Source organism: Rhinoderma darwinii, chromosome 11 (genome assembly GCF_050947455.1).
Source record: "Rhinoderma darwinii isolate aRhiDar2 chromosome 11, aRhiDar2.hap1, whole genome shotgun sequence".
NCBI classification, from domain to species: domain Eukaryota; kingdom Metazoa; phylum Chordata; class Amphibia; order Anura; family Rhinodermatidae; genus Rhinoderma; species Rhinoderma darwinii.
Window position 1 is genome coordinate 19,555,284 of NC_134697.1, and position 27,640 is coordinate 19,582,923.

Genomic DNA, 27,640 nt, shown 5'->3' on the forward strand with positions numbered 1-27,640 from the left:
CTACTTGTTGACAGCAAGCAGAGATTTTAAAAGTGAGCATGTGAAATATAAAGCATATTAAAAAGTGTCAGAACCTTTTTCTGGTTGTCCAGGATTAGAAAAACATGGCATCTTTCTTCCAAAAACAGTGCCACACGTGTCCACAGGTTATGTGTGGTATTGCAGCCTATGCCCATGGAAGTCAATAGTGCTGCACTGCAGATGGATGTTCCAAGGTTTTGTGAGGGTCACAATTTTAACAATGATGAGTGTACATTACATATATCAAACCACTGCTCTGAGATCGCCTGCTGGGGAAACAACCCGTTGAGGGGCAGAGAAGGATTTGTCTGTCTGTCTTGGTCACTGACTACTTTCCAGAAATGCTTTCCTTTAAATAGAAAAAGGGACCTGTAGCTGTAGGAGTAATACGCGGCGTCCACATTAGTCCTGGGGTGGTTGTTTCGACCAACTGCAGGAAAAACATCCACAATTCTCTTCGGAAAATTTGGCACCACGTGGTCTCTGTTTACATCAAATGCAAAAACCTGCGGATGAGGAGGGGTCTTTATTATTTGTCAAAAAACAACTGTAAAATTCCTTTAATCCGGCATCACTAGGACCTCAGACGCTGGACTATCACATTTTCAGGATGAAACGCACTTGTAATAGAATAACAAAAATAACACTTTCATTCCAAACCTGCAGTTATCACTTTTTCAAATCAAGGAATTCCTATTGCTTCTCTCCGCTCAGTCCCCTCCTTGTATCATATTGCACAAGTGCCGAAATATCAGACCGTGGATTATTAGATGCCGGATTACAGGATTGTCACTATATATGGTGTTTTATACAATGAAAGGTCCTGTTTGCATTTTCACCTGATCTTTATCTGACTGGCTAAATTGAACGTTAAAATCACAAATACGGATGTAAATAATTTCTTTAATATTTGCTCATTTCCCATTATTAAAAAGTCAATGGGTGCGGGAAAACCATGCATGCCGCACGGAAGCACTTCCGTGCGAACTGCGTGATTCGCGCAACAGCTGTCAAAAGGATGAATGTAAACAGAAAAGCACCATGTGCTTTTCTGTTTACAAACATCCAAATGGAGTGTCATAATGATGGCGGCTGCGCGAAAAGCACGCAGCCGCGCATCATATGCTGCTGCCACATGGAGCTGTTAAGTGTTTTTTGCGCACACAAACCGCCGCGTTTGTGCGTGCGCAGAAACGCCACGCTCGTGTGAGTGAGGCCTAAGTGTAAGGAGATGCCCCACTGATCTGCCTGGATGTCACCTATTCATCTACAGTCCACCTCTTGACTTGGCTGATAGAAGAGGAAACAAAGCTATGGAAAGTCACATCGAACAGGATGGGGTTAAAAGTTTTCACAATTTGGGATTCAAATGTTGATAAGTCAGTGCCCCATACAACATCTGTGTAACTGGTCCAAGATAGGTATGACTTAAAAGTGTATCTCTAATGACAATGCAAAGTTGTCACAGCCACACCCCTGCAATAGGAAGCAATAATAATTAAAGGGAAGGTTCACCTTTAAACATTTTGCGATGTCGAACTGGTCTCTGTGCCCTGTGACAACCAACCACCGCCACCACCCATTGATATAATGAAAAGGCCGCGGTCTCTGAGCCCCGAGTCTGTTGGACTTCAGATCTTCTAGTTTGTCATTGGCAATCTACCACTCACTGCGATGGGAATGTAATTTGCATGCAGTCCTGTTGCAGTGAATGACTAAGATCTTTGAGTCACAAGACAACGGGGCACGGCGCTCAGACCGTCATCAAAAACGTCACTAAGATATATCGGATATGTCAGATGATGTTTAAAGGTGAACCTTCCCTTTAATAGGATGAGGTTTAAAAGGGGTTGTATGAGATTAAAAAAAAACAGGGTTGCAGTTTTCCAAAAACAGCACCACCCTTGTCCATAGGCTGTGTTTGGTATTGCAGCATTCAAATAAATAAGTCTGAGCTGCAATACCACTCACCACCACTGTGTGGTGTTGTTTCTGGAATAAAGCCGTATGGAAAAACAATGTATGAATAGGGTCATTGTATTTCTATAGGTTCTAGACTCGTACATTAGATGAGGTACTTTATAGCATGAAATGAGAACTGACTATTTCCTCTCACCTGGGAGTCTTTAAAGAAGTAAATTCTCTGAGTCCTCCTGTCAAAGTACGCTGCATTGATTGGGCTGGGAATTCCAGGATAACCTTGAGAAATGAGTCTGGGGTAGGACATCCCTTGAGTGTCTTCAGAGAAGGCTTTGTCATTTTCACCATCGTACCTCCAGTACACAGTCCCTGTTAATGCAGGAGAGACAATAATTGCACAGAATTCCCCAGAGCAGCGGTGACAGATCCCATAACTCCTCTGTATGATGTGTCTGCCAATAGATCTCTTCTTATCTATGTATTGGGGATTAAAATTTTCATTCACACGCATCACTGCTGTCGCTTGACGTCCCTCGCCTGCTAATGTAGATTTTAATGTAAATCATCCTTTTCTAAGGAACATTAGTCCCAGAAGATCCTCCTGGGGACAGGTGTTATCCACATAGTCATTAAAGGCTATGGACACTTTGAGGGCATTATTATTTTATTTTTTATATATAATTAGATTAGTCAGTGTGATTAGTGTAACTTTGTAATGCTTTTATTAAAAAAATAATATTTCTTTTGGAGATACAGCTGCTCTGTATTCTCTATACAGAACAGCTGAATCGTTCGTTTTACATTGAATCCGTCAGTCCCGCGAACCTGACGGGTTCAGTGTGTTTCTGACACGCAGGGTCAGTAAACTATCACATCTATGTTCATAATTTAGATGTGATAGATTACAGGTGGATCCTGTGTGTCAGACACGCAGAACTCGACACTGAACCCGTCAGGTCCGCGGGACTGACGGATTCATTGTAAGGCGAACGATACAGCTGTTCTGTATAGAGAATACAGAGCAGCTGTATCTCCAAAAGTAAAAGTAATTTTTAATAAAAAACAATTACAAAGTTACTCTAATCACACTGACTAATCTAATTATTAAAAGTACAATATATATTATCATAGATGAGGTAGAGAATGCATGTCCCTTGAATATTTGGTACTGGTGAAGGTGTGAGAATAGAGGAGACCGTTGATAAAAATCAAGTCGAACCTTCCACCTAGAGAATATTAGACCAGACTGAAGCTTCGTCTTATTTGGGACATGTTATAAGAAACTCATTGGAAAACATAATCTGTTTCGAGGAGTTGAAGGGGATAAGGAAGAAGACGGCCAGCAACAAGGTGGATGAAGGGGAATCACAGAATTTACGAACATATCATCGAGGAAGACCTGGAACATTCTGCAGAAACAATATTTGTAGCTCCACCAGGAGTCAAAACTGTCTTGGATGGAAATGAATAATCTTCAGGATAGGCCACCGGTGGGGAATGTATGTTCTCTGTTGTAAAGAAGGTAATGGAGCAGTGAATGACGAGGTGCTTTATGATTTGTGGTTTGATTGTATGTTTTGTGGCTGGTTTTGAAAGTAGGAGAGAGCCAGATGGAGGGGAGTCCTGGGAGAATGTGGAGGGGAGTTAAAAGGATTTTCTAGGTTTTAACATTGCTGTGTGATCGGTGAGGAATCTGATCCCTGGATAGTGGTACAAAATGGGTATTGTGCTCGCTGGGGCACAGAGACCCTTTCATAGCAGTATACATGTCATAGTGCAGTCCATGTGTCTGGCACTGCAACTCAAACCCATTCAATTGAATGCAGTACTAGACACCGCCACATGGAGCGCCACTCCAGCAAGCTTCATGGCCCCTTCATTCTGCTGATCATGATCATTACCAGTGATAACCCTTTCATGTTAAAAGCTGTAAATCCCCTAAAGGAGATGGTCTCATAAAGACAATCTCTATCCATATGCACTATTAGGATTTATAGACGTCGGGGTTCGGGACTCCCTCTATGAACCAGAACCTACAGAGCGGCTTATTTTCTGACGGACCCAGTGTGTCAATGAATTACATGGACGGCCATTTATCTGCAGCCATTGCAGGGGAATAAATAGGCAGACAAAGCTTCTCCCGGAAATGACCGTTCATCACGGGGGCTTAGAGAAGCCGGACACAAGGCGACCAGATGATTGGCGTCCCAGAATATTTAAAAAAAGTGGTGAGATAACTCCTTTAATCACGTGTTCACCTTCTCACCCTCCAGGTCTTCTCTTGTGCCACTCGCCACCTTTGGAACTCCCTTGAGAAATCCTTCTACTCTCCCATCTATTCATTGCAACTTAAAACTCAACTCTCCAGACCAACATACAAACAAAAATCATCGCAAGTCCACCATTACCTTCTTTACATATCTCCCGACCTCATGTTTCCCATTGTTTTGTAAGCTCTTATGGTTGATGTTCTCTCTCCTAACGGGACGTCACTAAATAGACCAGTAATAATACAAGTACATGACGTATAACTTTCTCTTGATCTCTGTACCTTTGAAAAAGTAGTAGATATCCTTGGTCCAGGTCCATACATGAACAAAGGCGTCAATGTTCTCCACAGGAATTCCTTGCCAACCAGATGAAATAGTAATGGGATCTCCATATCGTGTCCTATTATTCCTGTTCTCGTACATCCAGTACCAGCCATTCCTGAAGAAGTAGGTGTTGTACCGCACCGCCATCTCTCCATACTGGTTTCTCTCCTTTCTCACGAAATCAAATATGGTGTCAAAAGGTCCTTCACATGACCCTGTAAGATAAGAAGCACCACGGGTTAAAGAAAATGTTCCATATGGATCATTGAGTCCCTGAATAAAGCCACGGAGATCATCTGACCTGAGTTTCGGGCAACCCCTCATTTTGGCGACCATGCCAAACAGAGCAAGGCCAGTAGTGCTCAGACACAAACTGCCACATAGTACTCAAACATAATACATTGCACCCACCATAGGGAAGTAACCCCACCATGGTGCCACCTTGCAGAGTTTCAAGAAAGACAGATTCTAAGGAATTAGTAGGATACGGTCACAGTGCCCCCATATAATGTCTCCGCTGAAGAGGCAGTCAACCTGAGTGAGAATAGGTCATCGGTACAAATCATCTTGGCACAGGGGACGCTTCCCCTTTAAATGGGATTACTTTTTATAACTAAATTGCAGTCACGTCTGTGCTGCCTCATGCCATGCTCCATGTTATTCTCCAGTGAATTACAGCCCTCCAGCCGTCTCCATATCTCCGCATTTACATCATTATTACTTACCTGCAGCCAGGGATATTACCTTGCAGGTTTTATTGGCATTTTCATGCGGCTTTTATTAGATTCTTATATTTTTATTTGTATGCATGATACTTTGATTAAGGTTACTCTCCCGGAGATTATGTTTCTTTGTTATTGTGTGTATTGAACTGATTTTAAAAGAAAATGAATCTGGATGAATTTTTATATGGGAAGAAATTAACTTTGTGCCAACCGGGCTGTTCCTTCCACATTCACTTCCCCAGACTTAGATCAGAAGTGGCACCATTGTTTTATATTCATATACTCATCGATTTGTATATAGCAGTTTTTATGTAGCTTGTATTTTTTATGCTACAATCCAAGAGTGATGTTCTTATATGTTTAAGGTAAACTAGAAATGCCGTTGACAACTCTAGGAGACTCATTTGCAGATGGCGGAGCGCCCACGCCACGTAGGAGAGTTATTTAATAACTTGCAGCAAAAAAAGGTTTCTAGGAACCATAAACGGCTGTAAAGAGTTTACCAAGACTAAGGGATCCCACAATGATGTTGCCTTAGGAAATGCAAAATTTGTAGTTGCACCAAGGCCCTGTTGGCGTCCCTAAGAGAACTGTGGCATTATAAATGGGCAGTGCAGAGATGGGTCCGTAACTCCCATAGACTTTATTGGAAAGAGCGGCACATTTTCCCCATCTATGTTCTAGTCAGTCTGTCTGGATGTAGCGGTCGCGCAGAATGGGGGATAGAGGATCCGCACTCTCCACCGATCACATTTATGGCATATCCTGTAGCCACATCATAGGATCCTTAGTGTAGCAAAAATACACTGGATTGTTTATAAGCCATCTGCCTAGTGCTTTTGTTTTTTCATATGCATTTAGTCCATATGCCACCTGCTTAGAAATGAACAGGAATAAAGACACATTGTATTTCCATCAAATGATCAAAATGTCTCTAGCAGCAGGAGAGGAGTGTTCCGACTTTGTGGTAGGCAGTGACCTGACCACTCATATCATTCTGCATGTGTCAGGAGCCATGTCAAAGTGCTGAGGGGAATAGAGGAAAGAGGTGAATGAGAACAGGAGGGCAGGTTCCTTCACTTCAGCATCTGCAGCGCTCTATGGCTATTCACGGCAGGTGACGGGGAAGCTTTGTGCCGAATAATAGCGCTTTTTAGAAAGAATACAGAAACTTCAATAGCCATATTCAAAGCTGTAAAGAATAGTCTCTAAAAACCTTCAGCCCTTGCGAACAGTTTTGATATGTGTTGCTGCTGTGTTCTTCACCATTAGGCGGCTCTGTTCGTCATGCCGGGGGTCATACAGTTGAGTGTAGCTTTTTTTTTTTTTTAAACTATGGATTATCTTCTATAGAATTAACATAGCAAGCAAGCGCAGGAGGAATAGATTGTATGAGTTTGGTTTGCAAACTCCTAAATAATTTGTATGCATGTGATTAAAGGGAAACTCCAGCAAAAAAACTGGCGACTTATTGTGACTCCTAAATAATTATATGGCCATGCTGTGTTAAACCGCAACCTCAATATATGTGGGCAGACAGCACAGCAGCGCCACCTCTAGGTAGCTCAAATAGATCTCATTACCCACAATCGTTGTAAGGGCTGGCGCACATTGATGAGCTCAGTAGCAGAGAAGCAGCACGATGGCTGCTTCTCCCAGTGCTACAATATCTTACTATACAAGTTTGGTGGGATCCTTATATCACTACTGTTGTGGTAGCCTGCTATTCTGTGTCACCCGTTTTTTTTTGCCCTCCTCTATTCCCCTTTGCACTTGACACTGCCACTAACACATTCAGTCAGCCCTGTCCTAATGAACATAATGACATGAGTGGTCAGGTCACTGCCTCCCACCCGGTAAGCATACTCTTCTCCTGCTGCTGGAAACATTCTGATGGTTTAATTGGCTAAAGGTATTCCTTATTCTTGTCTATTTACAACCATGGTGCTTCCATAAGAGCCAACATTAGAGCCAATTAAACACTCACCTCCTCCACGTTCCCACGTCACTTTGTCCTCCCCAAGCATTAAGGCAGCTCACATATAAGGCTGGATTCACACGAGCACATTACGTCCGTAATGGACAGAACGTATTTCGGCCGCAAGGAAGTGTGCCCAACAAAACAAATTTGTGGTATAATTCTTCTGATGGGCCAAAAGCAGATCATCTGGAACAGTGCCGGAGAGAGAGAAAGAGAGAGAGAGAGAAAGGGAGAGAGAGAAAGGGAGAGAGAGAAAGAGAAAGAGAGAAAGAGAGAGACACAATGCGGCTGGGAGTTGTACGGGGCCCGCAGCATGAGGGGGCCCGTGCCACCCGCCGGCACGGGCCCACCCATGGCCGGAGGCTCCGCTAGCAGCCGCTATGGCTGCTACAGCGCGACGCCACTGATGGGGTTGTTCCTACAAAAGACATGCATCCCCTATCCACAGGATAGGGGATACATGTGTGATCGCTGGGACGCCCAGCGATAAGAAGAACGGCGGACCGAAAGTCCCCAGAAGTTCTCCATGACGGACCTCGGACTTCCGGGGTCTGTCTGCAGCTCCATAGAAATTAATTGTGCACCGTTCGCGCTTGTGCGCATGCGTGACCAGCGCTCCTTTCATTTTCATTGAACTGCGCAGACTCCGGAAGTCCGAGGTTTGTCATGGAGAACTTGGCGGGACTTTCGGTCCCCCGTTCTCCTTATCGCTGCCATCAATCACACATTTTTTTGGGGGGGGGCTGTATGGCGTCATCTACAGGGGGGACTCTGTATGGCGTCATCTACAGGGGGGACTCTGTATGGCGTCATCTACAGGGGGGACTCTGTATGGCGTCATCTACAGGGGGGACTCTGTATGGCGTCATCTACAGGGGGGACTCTGTATGGCGTCATCTACAGGGGGGACTCTGTATGGCGTCATCTACAGGGGGGACTCTGTATGGCGTCATCTACAGGGGGGACTCTGTATGGCGTCATCTACAGGGGGGACTCTGTATGGCGTCATCTACAGGGGGGACTCTGTATGGCGTCATCTACAGGGGGGACTCTGTATGGCGTCATCTACAGGGGGGACTCTGTATGGCGTCATCTACAGGGGGGACTCTGTATGGCGTCATCTACAGGGGGGACTCTGTATGGCGTCATCTACAGGGGGGACTCTGTATGGCGTCATCTACAGGGGGGACTCTGTATGGCGTCATCTACAGGGGGGACTCTGTATGGCGTCATCTACAGGGGGGACTCTGTATGGCGTCATCTACAGGGGGGACTCTGTATGGCGTCATCTACAGGGGGGACTCTGTATGGCGTCATCTACAGGGGGGACTCTGTATGGCGTCATCTACAGGGGGGACTCTGTATGGCGTCATCTACAGGGGGGACTCTGTATGGCGTCATCTACAGGGGGGACTCTGTATGGCGTCATCTACAGGGGGGACTCTGTATGGCGTCATCTACAGGGGGGACTCTGTATGGCGTCATCTACAGGGGGGACTCTGTATGGCGTCATCTACAGGGGGGACTCTGTATGGCGTCATCTACAGGGGGGACTCTGTATGGCGTCATCTACAGGGGGGACTCTGTATGGCGTCATCTACAGGGGGGACTCTGTATGGCGTCATCTACAGGGGGGACTCTGTATGGCGTCATCTACAGGGGGGACTCTGTATGGCGTCATCTACAGGGGGGACTCTGTATGGCGTCATCTACAGGGGGGACTCTGTATGGCGTCATCTACAGGGGGGACTCTGTATGGCGTCATCTACAGGGGGGACTCTGTATGGCGTCATCTACAGGGGGGACTCTGTATGGCGTCATCTACAGGGGGGACTCTGTATGGCGTCATCTACAGGGGGGACTCTGTATGGCGTCATCTACAGGGGGGACTCTGTATGGCGTCATCTACAGGGGGGACTCTGTATGGCGTCATCTACAGGGGGGACTCTGTATGGCGTCATCTACAGGGGGGACTCTGTATGGCGTCATCTACAGGGGGGACTCTGTATGGCGTCATCTACAGGGGGGACTCTGTATGGCGTCATCTACAGGGGGGACTCTGTATGGCGTCATCTACAGGGGGGACTCTGTATGGCGTCATCTACAGGGGGGACTCTGTATGGCGTCATCTACAGGGGGGACTCTGTATGGCGTCATCTACAGGGGGGACTCTGTATGGCGTCATCTACAGGGGGGACTCTGTATGGCGTCATCTACAGGGGGGACTCTGTATGGCGTCATCTACAGGGGGGACTCTGTATGGCGTCATCTACAGGGGGGACTCTGTATGGCGTCATCTACAGGGGGGACTCTGTATGGCGTCATCTACAGGGGGGACTCTGTATGGCGTCATCTACAGGGGGGACTCTGTATGGCGTCATCTACAGGGGGGACTCTGTATGGCGTCATCTACAGGGGGGACTCTGTATGGCGTCATCTACAGGGGGGACTCTGTATGGCGTCATCTACAGGGGGGACTCTGTATGGCGTCATCTACAGGGGGGACTCTGTATGGCGTCATCTACAGGGGGGACTCTGTATGGCGTCATCTACAGGGGGGACTCTGTATGGCGTCATCTACAGGGGGGACTCTGTATGGCGTCATCTACAGGGGGGACTCTGTATGGCGTCATCTACAGGGGGGACTCTGTATGGCGTCATCTACAGGGGGGACTCTGTATGGCGTCATCTACAGGGGGGACTCTGTATGGCGTCATCTACAGGGGGGACTCTGTATGGCGTCATCTACAGGGGGGACTCTGTATGGCGTCATCTACAGGGGGGACTCTGTATGGCGTCATCTACAGGGGGGACTCTGTATGGCGTCATCTACAGGGGGGACTCTGTATGGCGTCATCTACAGGGGGGACTCTGTATGGCGTCATCTACAGGGGGGACTCTGTATGGCGTCATCTACAGGGGGGACTCTGTATGGCGTCATCTACAGGGGGGACTCTGTATGGCGTCATCTACAGGGGGGACTCTGTATGGCGTCATCTACAGGGGGGACTCTGTATGGCGTCATCTACAGGGGGGACTCTGTATGGCGTCATCTACAGGGGGGACTCTGTATGGCGTCATCTACAGGGGGGACTCTGTATGGCGTCATCTACAGGGGGGACTCTGTATGGCGTCATCTACAGGGGGGACTCTGTATGGCGTCATCTACAGGGGGGACTCTGTATGGCGTCATCTACAGGGGGGACTCTGTATGGCGTCATCTACAGGGGGGACTCTGTATGGCGTCATCTACAGGGGGGACTCTGTATGGCGTCATCTACAGGGGGGACTCTGTATGGCGTCATCTACAGGGGGGACTCTGTATGGCGTCATCTACAGGGGGGACTCTGTATGGCGTCATCTACAGGGGGGACTCTGTATGGCGTCATCTACAGGGGGGACTCTGTATGGCGTCATCTACAGGGGGGACTCTGTATGGCGTCATCTACAGGGGGGACTCTGTATGGCGTCATCTACAGGGGGGACTCTGTATGGCGTCATCTACAGGGGGGACTCTGTATGGCGTCATCTACAGGGGGGACTCTGTATGGCGTCATCTACAGGGGGGACTCTGTATGGCGTCATCTACAGGGGGGACTCTGTATGGCGTCATCTACAGGGGGGACTCTGTATGGCGTCATCTACAGGGGGGACTCTGTATGGCGTCATCTACAGGGGGGACTCTGTATGGCGTCATCTACAGGGGGGACTCTGTATGGCGTCATCTACAGGGGGGACTCTGTATGGCGTCATCTACAGGGGGGACTCTGTATGGCGTCATCTACAGGGGGGACTCTGTATGGCGTCATCTACAGGGGGGACTCTGTATGGCGTCATCTACAGGGGGGACTCTGTATGCCGTCATCTACAGGGGGGACTCTGTATGCCGTCATCTACAGGGGGGACTCTGTATGCCGTCATCTACAGGGGGGACTCTGTATGCCGTCATCTACAGGGGGGACTCTGTATGCCGTCATCTACAGGGGGGACTCTGTATGGCGTCATCTACAGGGGGGACTCTGTATGGCGTCATCTACAGGGGGGACTCTGTATGGCGTCATCTACAGGGGGGACTCTGTATGGCGTCATCTACAGGGGGGACTCTGTATGCCGTCATCTACAGGGGGGACTCTGTATGCCGTCATCTACAGGGGGGACTCTGTATGCCGTCATCTACAGGGGGGACTCTGTATGCCGTCATCTACAGGGGGGACTCTGTATGGCGTCATCTACAGGGGGGACTCTGTATGGCGTCATCTACAGGGGGGACTCTGTATGGCGTCATCTACAGGGGGGACTCTGTATGCCGTCATCTACAGGGGGACTCTGTATGCCGTCATCTACAGGGGGGTCTGTATGGCCTTATCTAGAGGGGGGACTCTGTATGGCCTTATCTAGAGGGGGGACTCTGTATGGCCTTATCTACAGGGGGGTCTGTATGGCGTTATCTACAGGGGGGACTCCGTATGGCATTATCTACAGGGGGGATTGGGGCTGTAAGACGTTATCTACAGGGGGCTGTGTATGGTGCTATCTATAGGGAGACACTATCTACAGGGGGGGGGGGTTGTATGATACCCAGCGGAGGGGGGGCCCCAGTCAAAAGTTTGCTATGGGGCCCAGTCTTTCCTAGTTACGCCCCTGCACTGAGATAAATAGATCGTAGAACGATAGGTACAAGAGAGATAGATAGATGGAGAGATAGATAGATGGAGAGATAGATAGATGGAGAGATAGATAGATGGAGAGATAGATAGATGGAGAGATAGATAGATAGATAGATAGATAGATAGATAGATATGAATAAAGGAAATCAGAGCAGTGCCAAATATTAATAGTCAATATTGGGTGCTGAGCCCACGACTTGTAGCCTGCAAGCCTTAGGTATACAATAGTAAGAAAATAGGAAGCGCTACAAAAAAAAAAAAAAAAAAAATTAAGTTTCAACTTTATTAGCCTACTTGCAACATTTCAGCCATTGGGTCCAGGACCCTTCTCAAGCCTTGAGAAAAGGCCCTGAACACAAGGACTGAAACGTTGCACGTAGGCTAATAAAGTTCAAACTTATTTTTTACTTATTTTTGGAGAGAACGATAGATATGATAGATACAGTGAAGGAAACAAGTATTTGATCCCTTGCTGATTTTGTAAGTTTGCCCACTGTCAAAGACATGAACAGTCTAGAATTTTTAGGCTAGGTTAATTTTACCAGTGAGAGATAGATTGTATAAAAAAAAAAAAAACTGAAAATCAGATTGTCAAAATTATATATATTTATTTGCATTGTGCACAGAGAAATAAGTATTTGATCCCTTTGGCAAACAAGACTTAATACTTGGTGGCAAAATCCTTGTTGGAAAGCACAGCAGTCAGACGTTTTTTGTAGTTGATGATGAGGTTTGCACACATGTTAGATGGAATTTTGGCCCACTCCTCTTTGCAGATCATCTGTAAATCATTAAGATTTCGAGGCTGTCGCTTGGCAACTCAGATCTTCAGCTCCCTCCATAAGTTTTCGATGGGATTAAGGTCTGGAGACTGGCTAGGCCACTCCATGACCTTAATGTGCTTCTTTTTGAGCCACTCCTTTGTTGCCTTGGCTGTATGTTTCGGGTCATTGTCGTGCTAGAAGACCCAGCCACAAGCTATTTTTAATGTCCTGGTGGAGGGAAGGAGGTTGTCACTCAGGATTTGACGGTACATGGCTCCATCCATTCTCCCATTGATGCGGTGAAGTAGTCCTGTGCCCTTAGCAGAGAAACACCCCCAAAACATAATGTTTCCACCTCCATGCTTGACAGTGGGGACGGTGTTCTTTTGGTCATAGGCAGCATTTCTCTTCCTCCAAACACGGCAAGTTGAGTTAATGTCAAAGAGCTCAATTTTAGTCTCATCTGACCACAGCACCTTCTCCCAATCACTCTCAGAATCATCCAGATGTTCATTTGCAAACTTCAGACGGGCCTGTACATGTGCCTTCTTGAGCAGGGGGGACTTGCGGGCACTGCAGGATTTTAATCCATTACGGCGTAATGTGTTACCAATGGTTTTCTTGGTGACTGTGGTCCCAGCTGCCTTGAGATCATTAACAAGTTCCCCCCGTGTAGTTTTCGGCTGAGCTCTCACCTTCCTCAGGATCAAGGAGCCCCAGATCGATGTCGATTGACAGTCATTTTGTATGTCTTCCATTTTCTTACTATTGCACCAACAGTTGTCTCCTTCTCACCCAGCGTCTTACTTATGGTTTTGTAGCCCATTCCAGCCTTGTGCAGGTCTATGATCTTGTCCCTGACATCCTTAGAAAGCTCTTTGGTCTTGCCCATGTTGTAGGGGTTAGAGTCAAACTGATTCATTGAGTCTGTGGACAGGAGTCTTTTATACAGGTGACCATGTAAGAGCTGTCTATAATGCAGGCACCAAGTTGATTTGGAGCGTGTAACTGGTCTGGAGGAGGCTGAACTCTTAATGGTTGGTAGGGGATCAAATACTTATTTCTCTGTGCACAATGCAAATAAATATATATAATTTTGACAATGTGATTTTCTGTTTTGTTTTTTTATATAATCTATCTCTCACTGGTAAAATTAACCTAGCCTAAAAATTCTAGACTGTTCATGTCATTGACAGTGGGCAAACTTACAAAATCAGCAAGGGATCAAATACTTATTTCCTTCACTGTAGATAGATAGATAGATAGATAGATAGATAGATAGATAGATAGATAGATAGATAGATAGATAGATAGATAGATAGATAGATAGATATGAGATAGATAGATATAAGATAGATAGACAGATAGATGATAGATAGAAAGATAGATAGATAGATAGATAGATAGATAGATAGATAGATAGATAGATAGATAGATAGATAGATAGATAGATAGATAGATAGATAGATAGATAGATAGCTCTATGAAAAAGCTATTACCTAGAGATAGTAGGAAGTTGAGACGAGTCCTGCAGCAGGGACATTATCAGCGCTGTTCACATGGTAGTTTGGCACGGAGACAGTGGGATTTCTCACTCTCTGGGTTAAGAGATATTTAAAAAAGATTTCATTGCTCCGGAGGCTAGAAATGAAAATGTCACACGTAGACGATAGAACATCCTAGACACAAAGTGTCCTAATTTACTGGTGCACAGTTCACGGCTCTCGTCTCAACACGCAGCCACCCGTTAGGCCGCCTGACAGAAGTGCTTAACAATCAATTTTAGTAAACAATATAGTGGAGGAAACATGCCAGCAAGAAAGAGACGTTCAAAATCCTCCGGATGAAAATTTTATAGGGGCATTCCAAAGCTAATTCAATCAGTGGCCTCCGTGGTCCCGCGCCATACATAACCAACTAAGGCCACTGATTGGCTGCAGTAATGACGTGGGTATACGGGCATGTTATCACTCCAGTCATGTGGCGGAACACTGGAATGCCTCTTTTGTTTTTGTTATATCCCATCCCCCCTTGGCCAAATTTTTTTACAAAGTCTGAAAACCCCTTTACGGAGTAAGCCACTCCCACTTTTCCAAACTGTATGGCGCAAATGGTTAATAAATATCACAAAGATGATGAGACGCTATTTTGTAGTAAAATGCGCCCATACATCGATAAATGTAAGCCTTTGTGTATTATTACTTCTCCATGTTTTTTAAGATCTCTGTTTGCGGTCATTGAATAGGAACCTTCAAAACCGGCCCTGGTCATGTAATAATTACACAGGTGCGCAGCTCGTTACAAGACACAGCTCTGATAACTGGACTGTAACGAGCCATACACCTGTGTGATCATCACATGACCTGGACAAAATTTTCCCTGAGTGGAGTAAAGTCCAGCGAAGACGTCTTATTGGAGCAGCATTTTGTGCTCCAGAGCTGCTGTTCCATTTTATCTCGGTCACCCCGTCACACATCTGCATATATGTATACATTACATTTCCTGTACTCTCTGCCACTCTCCATGTCGATCAATCTTGTTTGTGAAAAAAAATATGAATCACTACTTGAGAATAAATAACCGGAAATACGTGTTAATATCGCTACTGAGAGTACGTAAAGGGAAAGGTAGTAAGTAAGCAAAGCTATATAAGGAAAAAAGCAAGCTGGCCACCCTCCAGCCATCATGTTTATATCAATGGGCCAGATATTAAAGAAATAATGAGGCTATAGGAGGTCCCTAAGGGGCTGATGGCCACAAAAATGGGCGCGAATAATGGTCTTTGAATTTCTCATGCTACAAATATAAGAGATTGCTGCAGTCCACATGTAATTACAGCCATTTGTTGAGGAAAATTTGCACCCTGCGTCTGGTATTGATGCTGCACTATGTTCCCTGCCATATAATACGGAGGATGGTAACTTGCTACTCCTCTTAGTTCATTGGACTTGATATAACACAGTGGACCAACACCAGCAGATGACACGGCCCCCAAACCATCACTGACTGGAAACTTCACACTGGACCGCAAGACACTTGGAATGACGCCTCTCCACTCTACCTCCAGACTCTGGGACCGAGATTTCCAAATGAAAAGCTAAATTTACTTTCATCTGAAAACAGGACTGTGGACACTGAGCAGCAGTGTTGGTCCACTGTGTTATATCAAGTTCAGAGTCAGCGCAGCGTCTAGCAGGACATTTCCCAACACTTCATGGTTCCCTCTGCTGACAGTTTTATGGAGATGCGGATTTAATTTTCCAGCAGGACTTGGCACCTGCCCACACTGCCAAAAGTACCAATACCTGTTGTAATAACCACAGTATCACTGCGCTTGATTGGCCAGCAAACGCGACCGACCTAAACCTCATAGGGAATCTATAGGGTATTGTCAAGAGGAAAATGAGACACCAGACCCAACAATGCAGACGAGATGAAGGCCGATATCAAAGCAACCTGGGCTTCCATAACACCTCAGCAGTGCCACAGGCTGATCACCTCCATGCCACGCCATATTGATAACACCTCAGCAGTGCCACAGGCTGATCTCCATGCCACGCCGCATTGATAACACCTCAGCAGCGCCACAAGCTGATCGCCTCCATGCCACGCCGCATTGATAACACCTCAGCAGTGCCACAGGCTGATCGCCTCCATGCCAAGCCGCATTGATAACACCTCAGCAGTGTTACCGGCTGATCGCCTCCATGCCACGCTGCATTGATAACACCTCAGCAGTGCCACAGGCTGATCGCCTCCATGCCACGCCGCATTGAAAACACCTCAGCAGTGCCACAGGCTGATCGCCTCCATGCCACGCTGCATTGATAACACCTCAGCAGCGCCACAAGCTGATCACCCCCATGCCACGCCGCATTGATAACACCTCAGCAGTGCCACAGGCTGATCGCCTCCATGCCACGCCACATTGATAACACCTCAGCAGTGCCACAGGCTGATCGCCTCCATGCCACGCCACATTGATAACACCTCAGCAGTGCCACAGGCTGATCGCCTCCATGCCAAGCCGCATTGATAACACCTCAGCAGTGCCACCGGCTGATCGCCTCCATGCCACGCCGCATTGATAACATCTCAGCAGTGCCACAGGCTGATCACCTCCATGCCACGCCGCATTGATAACACCTCAGCAGTGCCACAAGCTGATCCCCTCCATGCCACGCCGCATTGATAACACCTCAGCAGTGCCACAGGCTGATCGCCTCCATGCCACGCCGCATTGATAACACCTCAGCAGTGCCACAGGCTGATCGCCTCCATGCCACGCCGCATTGATGCAGTAATTCATGCAGAGTCGGAGCCCCGACCAAGTATTGAGGGCAGATACTGGACATACTTTTCAGTAGGCCAATATTCCGGTATTAAAAATCTTTTTTGAAATTGGGCTTATATAATATTCTCATTTTCTGAGACACTAAATTTGGGTTTTCATTAACTGTTACCATAATCCTCAACATTAAGAGAAAAAAATGCTGGAAATAGATCACTCTGTGCTCGGTGTATAATGAATGTATAGAATATATGAGTTTCACTTTTTGAATTGAATTACTGAAATAAATTAAATTTTTTTGATGATATTCTAATTCATTGAGGACTAGTATATATATATATTTATTTTTTTAATTTAAATTAAATTTGTTTTATTTCTTTTTTCCCAGGTGTATTTCCTCTACAATCCCAAATTTGCCAGTATATAATTCCCTGGTTCGTTCCCCTTCTGTCAAGTTAGTAAAAAAAAAAATCTAACAAGCTGTTTCTAGGGAAACTGATCAACATCCAATATCACCGCCAACACAGCTCCAGCAAAGCACCGCCACCCAGCTTCCACAATCCTCCACTCCATACTACCAACCCCCGCCCCCCCCCCCCCGGATATGGGACGATACAGAATCAATAGATGTAGAACTAGTCACATATCCCATTCTGGAGTCTAGAAAATCTGAATGACAACCCCTATGGGAGCTGTAATGTCTAACTATAATGCTTTTCACCCAGCTTTCCCAGAAACAGATGCGCAGCCAGTTTGACTTTGTGTCACTTCCATGTTCCTGTCTAATCGGATTATCCCCACCAGCGTCCCTGCCTTTTGCTGGAGGAGAAGGCTGAGGTTTCTGGGAAAAGTTCCAAGCACAGTGGGGTCTGGACGAGCTTCAGCCACCGCAAATGTGTGAGAAATAATCAGCGTCCGCCAACTCTTACCGTACAGGTTCTGTATTGCTTTCCTGTCAGACCAGTCCAATTCAAAACCTGATTCCTGGGGGATGTAATTGGGCTGCATTATCGATCCAGTCCTGTGGATATGAGATAGTCCAAGAACATGGCCGATTTCATGAACGGCAACCTATTAATTGGAAGAAGGAAGCAATCAGCGCGGTTTCCTTGTTAAGGTGGATACGAGGGCAGGTTTAATTAGTGTATTGATACATGTGACGGACTCCGGGCAGCAGATTCTACTCCGCGCTGTCTCGTTTCTTATCGCGTCTCTGGACACGTAGAAAATTAAAATAAAAATAATCGTCCTGAGAGCGTCATCTGGTTAACGGAAATCTAAATTACATCTTTAGGCCGGGTTCACGTGTAGTGTAAATAATGCAGATTTTACGTCTTTTTAATCCGCAGCATGTTAATTTATGTTGTGTAATCGCTGCTTTTCAGTTACGGGTTTTCCCCATTGAATTTGATGGGGAGGTAAAACTTGCGACAAATAGCAGATGTTGCGATTTTTACGGCAGAAAAGTTGCGATTCCACCACAAAGATCGCAAGGCATAAAAAAAAAATCTCATACTTACCCAGATCTCTCTGCTCCTACGTCTGGCCCAGCCTCCAGGGATGACGTTTCATCCCATGTGACTGCTGCAGCCAATCACAGGCTGCAGCGGTCACATGGGATAAAACGCCATCCCAGGAGGCAGGACTGCGGGAGGTCAGAGGGATGCGTCGCCATGGCTACGGGTAAGAATAGATTAGCAGACATAGCGGACATTCCAGCCGAAAAACCACCACAATTTGCCTTACTGCGGATGTGTTTCAATGCCAAGTCAAAAACTTCATCTGGCAAAGGGGTGCAGATACATTCGGTGAGCACGATAGCATAAAAGAGAGAAGAGGATTTGGTGCAGAATGCAAAACGACACGATGATATAACTAGTTCAATCTTTCATTTTGTCTGCTGCAATGCGTTTTAAAAGGGTTGTCCAGTTTCAGCAATTTAATGTCCTTTGTTTAATAGTTATACAATTTTTAATATAGTTTCTGTATTAATTTCCCACGGTTTTCAAGATCTCTGCTTATTGTTCTTCAGTAGGAACATTCAGTGTTTACTTACAGTGGATAAAATTCTGTCCACGGTCATGTGATGGACATACAGGTGCAGGGCTCGTTACATGGTCATGTGATGGATACAGGTGCAAGGCTCGTTACATGGTCATGTGATGGACACACAGGTGCACGGATCGTTACACAGGTGCAGGGCTCATTACATGGTCATGTGATGGACACACAGGTGCTGGGATCATTACATGGTCATGTGATGGACACACAGGTGCTGGGATCGTTACATGGTCATGTGATGGACACACAGGTGCTGGGACCGTTACATGGTCATGTGATGGACACAGGTGCTGGGATCGTTACATGGTCATGTGATGGACACAGGTGCTGGGATCGTTAGGGCGGGTTCACACGTGGCGGAATTTCACTGAAATTCCGCTGCGGACACTCCGCAGCGTTAATCCGCAGCGGTGCCGTTTGTCCATTGACTTACACTTTAATTTAGCAGTGTTCGTTTAGACTAGGCGTAAAATTCCGCTGCGGAGCATAGGCTGCGGAGCGGAATTTGGTGTCCGCAGCATGCTCTGTCTGTTGCGGAGCAGTGGCGGACTCATGGCGGAATTTCTCCATTGACTTCAATGGAGAGTCAAAATTCCGCAATGAAGTCCGCAGATCTTATGTGTGCTGCGGAGCGTATTCGTTTTACTACCATGACATTTCTTCATTCTGGCTGGACCTATGTATTTCTAGGTCTACAGCCAGACTGAGGAAGTCAATGGGGCTCCCGTAATGACGGGAGCGTTGCTAGGAGACGTCTGTAAATAGTCACTGTCCAGGGTGCTGAAAGAGTTAAGCGATCGGCAGTAACTGTTTCTGCACCCGGGACAGTGACTACCGATCTCAATATACATGTATCTGTAAAAAAATAGATAAGTTCATACTTACCGAGAACTCCCTGCGTCTGTCTCCAGTCCGGCCTCCCAGGATGACGTTTCAGTCTAAGTGACGGCTGCAGCCAATCACAGGCCAAGCACAGGCTGCAGCGGTCACATGGACTGGCGCGTCATCCAGGGAGGTCGGGCTGGATGCCGAAAGAGGGACGCGTCACCAAGACAACGGCCGGTAAGTATGAAAATCGTTTACTTTCACTAGGGAAAGTGCTGTCCCTTCTCTCTATCCTGCACTGATAGGGAGAAGGGAAGCACTTTTCCCGCAGTCCGCAGCAGCTAGTCCGCATCAATGTACTGCACATTTTGTGCAGATCCGCAGCAGAATCTGCAACGCAGATTCTGTGCGGCATTGATGCGGACAGTTGCGGAGGAAATCCGCCACGTGTGGTCATGCCCTAACATGGTCATGTGATGGACACAGGTGCTGGGATCGTTACATGGTCATGTGATGGACACAGGTTCTGGGATCGTTACATGGTCATGTGATGGAAAAAGATAGAAAAAAAACAACAAAGCGCACAATAGTGCATGACACTGTGATTTGCACGTGTGAACAAGGTGCTAGTGGTGCTCACCTGGTGCGGTTATGCTGGGAGCATAACATCCAGTATAGCAGAATCCAAATAGGTAGCCTCCACGGTATATTGGTAGCAGGATCGGGTTGCAGCACAGGACCCGGTTTGAGAACTTAGGCTGAGAAGTCTCAATGTGGATATGAAGGAATAAAAGCAAAAAACGGGTGTCTTCCATGCGCTACCGATCGGGGTGATCATCCATAATACGTACAATCCAATTTCCTCAAGGATAAAGATGTAATTGGTGGTGGATGGGTGGGGTGTCGGTTAAATAACCGAATGAAAGGTCAGTTTAGGGCAAGAAAATTTAATTAATATATGCAAATATATGCAAGTCGATTATAATATATGCAAGTCAATTAAGTTTTAATGTTTTAATTAATACATATATATATATATTTTTTTATTCCATTTTAATCGTTTGTAACTATCTGTATAATTATATGTTTGATACGTAATTCTAGTTTTTTTTAACCTGTGTACCTGACCCGGTAGTTCTTGCCCTAAACTGACCTTTCATTCGGTTATTTGACCGACACCCCACCCATCCACTCAATTGTATGCTACCTGAGGAAGAAACCGGTCCGGTTTCGAAACAGTTCGCTGCTAAACAGTCTACTGTAGTGTTTTATATTCATACCATTAAATCCTTTTTACCACCAATTACATCTTTATCCTTGAGGAAATTGGATTGTACGTATTATGGATGATCACCCCGATCGGTAGCGCATGGAAGACACCCGTTTTTTGCTTTTATTCCTTCATAGTCATGTGATGGACACAGGTGCTGGGATCGTTACACAGGTGCAGGGCTCATTACATGGTCATGTGATGGACACAGGTGCTGGGATCATTACATGGTCATGTGATAGACACACAGGTGCTGGGATCATTACAAGAAAAGTTGTAATAGACAAACTGTAACGAGTCACAAACGTGACAATTTGCGTTAAAAACATTGACTTTTGTGCCATTTCTGCAGTTTTCTGAAAAGTGGGCGAAGCTTAGAGGAAGTAGGCGACAGACTGGCGTAAAGTCTGGCATAGATTCTACTTTCTGGTGCATGGACAGCCAGAGATGCACCTAATTTATTAGAAGGTGTGCGCCTCTTAATAAATCAGGCACATTTTATTCCAACTTTCTTTATATTATGACTAAAGTATAAAACGCCAATCTTAACAATTCCTTCCTAATTCTTCAGGAAGGTAACGGACAAGGTGTAATGCTTAATTTCTCCTGTGGTGGCGCTATAGAAAAATTTATCCCATACTGCCTGGTTTCCCGAAGATTACAGCTGATCGCTGGGCGTCTCAGCAGCGGAACACTATCCAGTGACACTTCCAACAAGTAGGGATTGACCAAAGCGGAGTACCCCTTTAATTAATGGGATATAAATTCGAAACACTACATTTGATTTTTTGAATTGTACCTGATGAAGACTCCAGTTCATCATTGAAACGCATTGTACCAGACAAAATAAAAAATTTAACTAGTTTTATAACCGGGTCATTTTGCATTTTGCACCTCCAGGATCAGCGCTATTTGAAGTTTCCAATCCTCTTCTCTCTCTTGATGTTCCACCACTCAGCTCAGATGTGGGGGTCGGAGAATAGCAGCAGTAGCAGTGGATCTAAGTTTGATTAAAAGCCTACTCAATATTTAATTTAGTCATACATTTCCAGGAGGAGTAACAGAGGAATGTCGAGTTCTAAGAAAAGACTCTTCATAATTATTATTTCCTGGAGAATACAAGTATTTACTAAAACAGATCTGTCAGGAGAGCTCCTCTTTAAGGTGAATTCTTGAAGACATCACTTACTTTCAGTAGACTGATCCCATTATCACTGCTCGGGGCGGTAAAATGTTCGTCATCATCAAAATGTATGTCTCCCAAAAACCAAGCATGTGCAAACTCCTGACCCGACCCGTCAAATGCTCTGGAACATCCTAAGTGCCGCCCTGTGGATGAGAAAAGTAGTTAAAAGGTGGTATCTGAGGTTTCTACACCATAAGTGAAATATATACACACACACACACACACATATTTAGATATTTATTTTCACAGTATATATATAAATACATACACACACACACACACACACACACACACACACATTTATTTTCACAGTATATATACAAATATATATATTTACACACACACACACACACACACACACACACACACACACACACACACACACACACATATACATATATTTATTTTCACAGTATATATTCTCCCACACTCCAAAATTACATACTGAAATGGGTCTTTTTGTATATCGAAGAAAGATTGCGAGCTCCAATGGGGACGGGGACTAATGTAAATGGTGACAATCTCTGTACCGCGCTGCGGGATATGTCAGCGCTAAATGAGCAACAGGATAAAAAGGTAAATAATACTCTACATGATTCCACCTTTGTTAGTAAGGTAGCAACAAATGCATTCTACAGAAGACAAAAGGAAATCGTTTGTGACTAAAAGAGCCCTTAGACATCATTTTTTTCACTGATCCGACTGTAAATCCCAATCATTAAGAAAGGTGCAGTTCGATTTTGCCAATCCCTTTTTTTTTTTTTTAAGAAGGGTGCCCCAAAAATAAGCTGATCGCATGATCTCCAGTGCCTGGGACTCTCAGCAATCCGCTGTGATCTGGGTTGCAAGTGTTCAATTTCCCTGCAGCGCCCCCGCAGGAAAGATGAAGCAGGTTTCTCATCGTTTGCATTGGGAAAAAGAGCTACCGTTTTCACTGACTAATGTTCATTATATCCATAATAAATCATAGCAAAACTATAATTACGAAACATTTGCATATTAAACAATTTGATAATTTTGCCCTGTCTCGGTAGCATCAACTCTCAGTAGTTAAGATTTGAAACAAATAAAGAATTTTACGAGACTGAAACACTAATGAAGAACATCGTCGTTATGGTTTCTTTTATGGCTAAGGTTACGTATTCTCTTCTTCTGCTGATTGCACATACAGTCATATCTGCTGTGCCGTCAAGATCTTAGGGCTCAGCTTGTGACGTAGATTCTCTAAAACTTCCAAATGATCGTATTTTGTATATAGTAACTGCAGGACCTATATGCGCTACAGTGAATTTAAAGGGCTTTGATGTGGTTTCCCCTACTTTATTCGATCTCAGTGGAGAGGACCAGGTAACAATGGGACTTGGATTTTCGAGGACTTGGATTTTCTCATTTTTGGGATCATCGGTGGACTCAGCTGCCACTTCATACCAGTCTGATTGTACTGACATGCCAATGTCAAATATGAGAAAAACCCTTTAAATTTTCACTTGCGTTTAGGCAGCCATATTGTCCACTGCCGGATCAAGGTCTGGGCAAAATATGGAAGTGGGATGGGAAGTCTCACGTTTCTTGAAAAAAGAGAGCAATACTGCCCAAATATATATGCTTTAGGCCCCATGCACACGACCGTATTTGTCATCCGTAATTACGGACCCATTCATTTCTATGGGCTATGGACACCTTTCTGTATTTTTACGGATTGGTGTCCGTTCTATAGAAACAATCTGTAAAATATAGAACATGTCCTTTTCTTGTCCGTAATTACGGCACGGACTCCCCATAGAAGACTATGGGTGCTTCAGTAGTTACGGATGGCTACGGATGTGCACCTGTAGCCGACCGTAATTACGGAAGCGTTGCTAGGTGACGCCAGGATTGCAGATGTTGCATGTCATTTGTGGTTTTCTTCTTCATTTTGCGGATCCGTATATACGGAGGCATTACGGACCGTATTTTCGGATTCAGTTCCGTATATGCGGATAAGTTGCGCATGACTATGGATGTGCATTTACGGATGGATGAAAACACGGTCGTGTGCATGGGGCCTTACTGCTCTAAATAGTTATCTAACAAAAGTACTAAATAACAATGCCATACAATGCCCACTTAAACTCTTCTTATGATAGTGGCACACATAACAGTGACATGCAATGCCAAAATAATAGTGGTTTAAGGGACTTTTACACAGCCAATGATCGGGCAAACGAGCGTTCATATGATGGCTCGTTCCTGATCATTGACCTATGTAAACAAGGCAACGATCAGCCAATGAACGGGCAAACACTTGTTCATCGGCTGATCGTATCGTTCATGCAGCAGAAAATATTTTCGTAGTCGGCAGCACATCTCCCAGTGTAAACAGGGAGACGCGCTGCCGACATGATGGAAATGCATGGGCAGCGATCGGAGTAACGAGTGCTCGTCCCCACACATTTATGATCATAGGTCCATGTGAAAGAAGCAAACGAGCGCCGAACAACAAGCTGTTTTGCCCGTTGTCACGGCCAAAATTGGCCGGTGTAAAAGGACCCTTACAGTGCCTAAATAATAACGCAGCCGGCCTTATGATGTGAATTAAAGACCACCCTTTAGGTAGGAGTTGAAAGCAGGCCTCATGTGGGGGGATAGGGTCTTGGAGGCTGGATAACCTGCAGCTATGGTCCTTTTATCCATGATATAATCCGGCCAAGTTGCACGTTGAATCTTTTTGTGCCATTTTAGGCATTTGAGTTATGAGCCCATCAGCAGCTCCTATAACGTCTAGGGTGGTAGTTATACCACTGGCTCATAAATATATATTACATTCTTGAAGTGACCTTAGAAAAAGTTAGTAGAAAGTATAGTACAATAGAAGAACACAGCAATGCTATATAAAAAAAGCAACAATTGCATTTGACGTGAAATTTTATCCAGAAGGGACCAAAAACCGGCACCTACCTCGTCCAAAGCCCAGCTTGATATCAACTTGTGATAAAGGCGATGTATGGTCTTCTTCAAAGTCCAACGGCATAACCTCGCTCCACATACGGAAGGCAAATCTAAAGATGTATCTCTGCTCACTTATAGACAGCTGATTGCTGTATCCTTCGCCGATCATTCGCCATTTCAGGAGTTTTTTGCCGAATACTTTGCCTCCAGCATTCGGAGAGGCTTCCTGCTCTTTTTGGTATTTGATAGAGAACATTAATTGGTCCAGGAACCTCTTGGAACGTTTCTTTGGAGACCCATCACCCTGGTTTGTGACGTTCTTAGCCGAGTTGGTTATGTTTGTGGTTTCGGTCACATTTGGCTTATCCTGTATCATTTTTAATACCTGCTTATCAGGTACCCCACATCTTGGCTTGTTCATGGCATTAATGGTGGCATCATCTAATCTTCCAGTAACTGGCAAGTTGTTTAACTTTTGAAATTTTTTCAGTGCTTCAATGAGGTGAGAACTTTTTGTCCACTCTGCTGACATTTTTCCTGAGTTTCCTATCGCCTCTAGCATTGGATGGTCGTCTTGCAGAGGTTCGTTATCATTAGTGATAGTGTCTTCCCACATTACAGGCTCTGTCCAACCATATTTTGACAAATATAGCTAAAAACATTTAAAAAGAAAATATAAAAACACTGGAGAATCTTGAAAACATTATTGACATCATTCAAAAAGTTTAAGGAGTCACAAAATGGACAGGACTATAAACACTTATTTCTTTAAAGGATTTCTCCACTTTAGACAATCCCAACTTGGTAGAAGGGTCCCTTGACAAGAAGCTGATCACAACGTGTCCTCCTGCTGGGACCTCCGGCGATCAGCTGTTATTTGTAGGGAAACCTGGCAGTAAGGGTTCAATTTCCCTCCAGCGCCACCACAGGGGAAATTGAGCATTACACAATATCCATTCATATCAATGGGTTGTCTGTGTAATGCAGGACAGGACAGGTCCTCCAGAGAGAGAGAGAGAGAGAGAGAGAGAGAGAGAGAGAGAGAGAGAGAGAGAGACGCTCGTTGTAACTGTCCAGGAGATTAAAATCTTAAACAGGGGTCCCCCTCTGTCAAAATTTCTGTAGTGGGACATATGAAGAGGTTTTTACTAAACTGGACAAACTCTTTCATTCTTCTTAGTCCCGGACATACAGTTCTATCGTATGTACAGTAAAACCTCTACAGAAGACCACATCTTTAAGACCTCTCCCTTATCTAGAACACCTAGAAGACCACTTTCCAATGCAATTTTTTGTTATCCTCTCAGAGGTTTTACTGTATACAAGTAGCAAATATGTACAATTTTGTGGTTCTACAGCTGCAGACTGTCAGGGCATGCTGGGAGTATTAGGCTGTGTTCACATAGAGCTTTTTGCAGGAGGAAAATCTGCAGATTTTGCTCTGACTGTACAACGATTTTCGTGGCGTTTTTCGCCCCCGTATCCATGGAGCGCTGTGGGCAAAAAACCGCCTCCGCCTCCCATTGAAATCAATTGGAGTCCTTTTCAGCCGTTTTTTGGCACGTTTTCCGACGCAGCTTCCACGTCAAAAAACTCAGTGTGAACCCAGCCTTAGTTTTGCAATAGCTGGGGAGCCAGAGGTTGGAAGCCACTGATATACATTATACGACCCTTGCCACAAACAGCTGATCGGGGTCATTTAAAGAATTAAGAACCCCTAATAAACCCCTGGATGTGGAGTCTAAGGTTATGTTCAGATCAGTGTTGCTTTCCATTGAGGGGTTCCGTTGGAGGCTTCCGTCGGGGGAACCCCTCAGCGGAAAGCTTAGCTTCCATTTGCATCACCATTGATCTCAATGGTAACAGAAACTTTGCTAATGGTTTGTCACCGTTGTGAAAGGGTTCCGTTGTTTTGACGGAATCAATAGCGTTGCCTTTCCATTGAGGGGTTCCCCCGATGGAAACCTCAGACGGGACCCTTCAACGGAAAGCAACGCTGATGTGAACAGGCTCTTAAATGGATATCATCAAAAGTTTACGCCCCAAAAAAATAAAACTGCATTAGTGTCCACATAATTAGAAACAAAATATTCCAAAGGAAAAGTATAAGAAACCCCTAAATCCTATAAATCATAACGGTAATCTGTGTGGACATTATCATTCCCTTATAATTGGTGACATTTCCTAGAATAGACCGTCTCATACTTAAAACAACATCTATTCCTGTCTTTGATACAATAGTGGAACGTACCTGTGCGGAGACGAGGTCTGTGACCAGCTCGGCTTGCTGGAGATTAGATGGCTCTACATCCGAATGATCCCTCCTATGGAAAAGTTTTTCGGAGTTGCTGAATTTGGACACCATTGAACAGTGGAAGAACAGTATTAAGAGGATGTCAGCCTTCAT

General features: G+C 45.2%; 1 protein-coding gene across 1 annotated transcript; it reads right to left on the bottom strand.

Moving 5' to 3' along the window:
* Nucleotides 1-227: 227 nt before the first annotated feature.
* Nucleotides 228-27,640, bottom strand: MMP21 (matrix metallopeptidase 21). The gene is made up of 7 exons (XM_075842714.1): nucleotides 27,485-27,640; nucleotides 25,243-25,885; nucleotides 22,309-22,448; nucleotides 17,893-18,034; nucleotides 4,493-4,750; nucleotides 2,138-2,310; nucleotides 228-527 (listed from the first exon to the last, which is right to left on the bottom strand). Exons 1-7 carry the CDS (start codon nucleotides 27,638-27,640, stop codon nucleotides 228-230), a joined length of 1,812 nt encoding a protein of 603 aa, XP_075698829.1.

Bases quoted from the DNA above. Each gene is read 5' to 3' on its own strand.
- MMP21 (XM_075842714.1), bottom strand. From the start codon at position 27,640: ATGAAGGCTGACATCCTCTTAATACTGTTCTTCCACTGTTCAATGGTG. The intron at 22,449-25,242 runs GTAGGTGCCGGT...TCTCATCCACAG, and splicing joins CAAGCTGGGCTTTGGACGAG to GGCGGCACTTAGGATGTTCC. The intron at 4,751-17,892 runs GTAAGAGTTGGC...CTTATCTTACAG, and splicing joins AGCAATACAGAACCTGTACG to GGTCATGTGAAGGACCTTTT.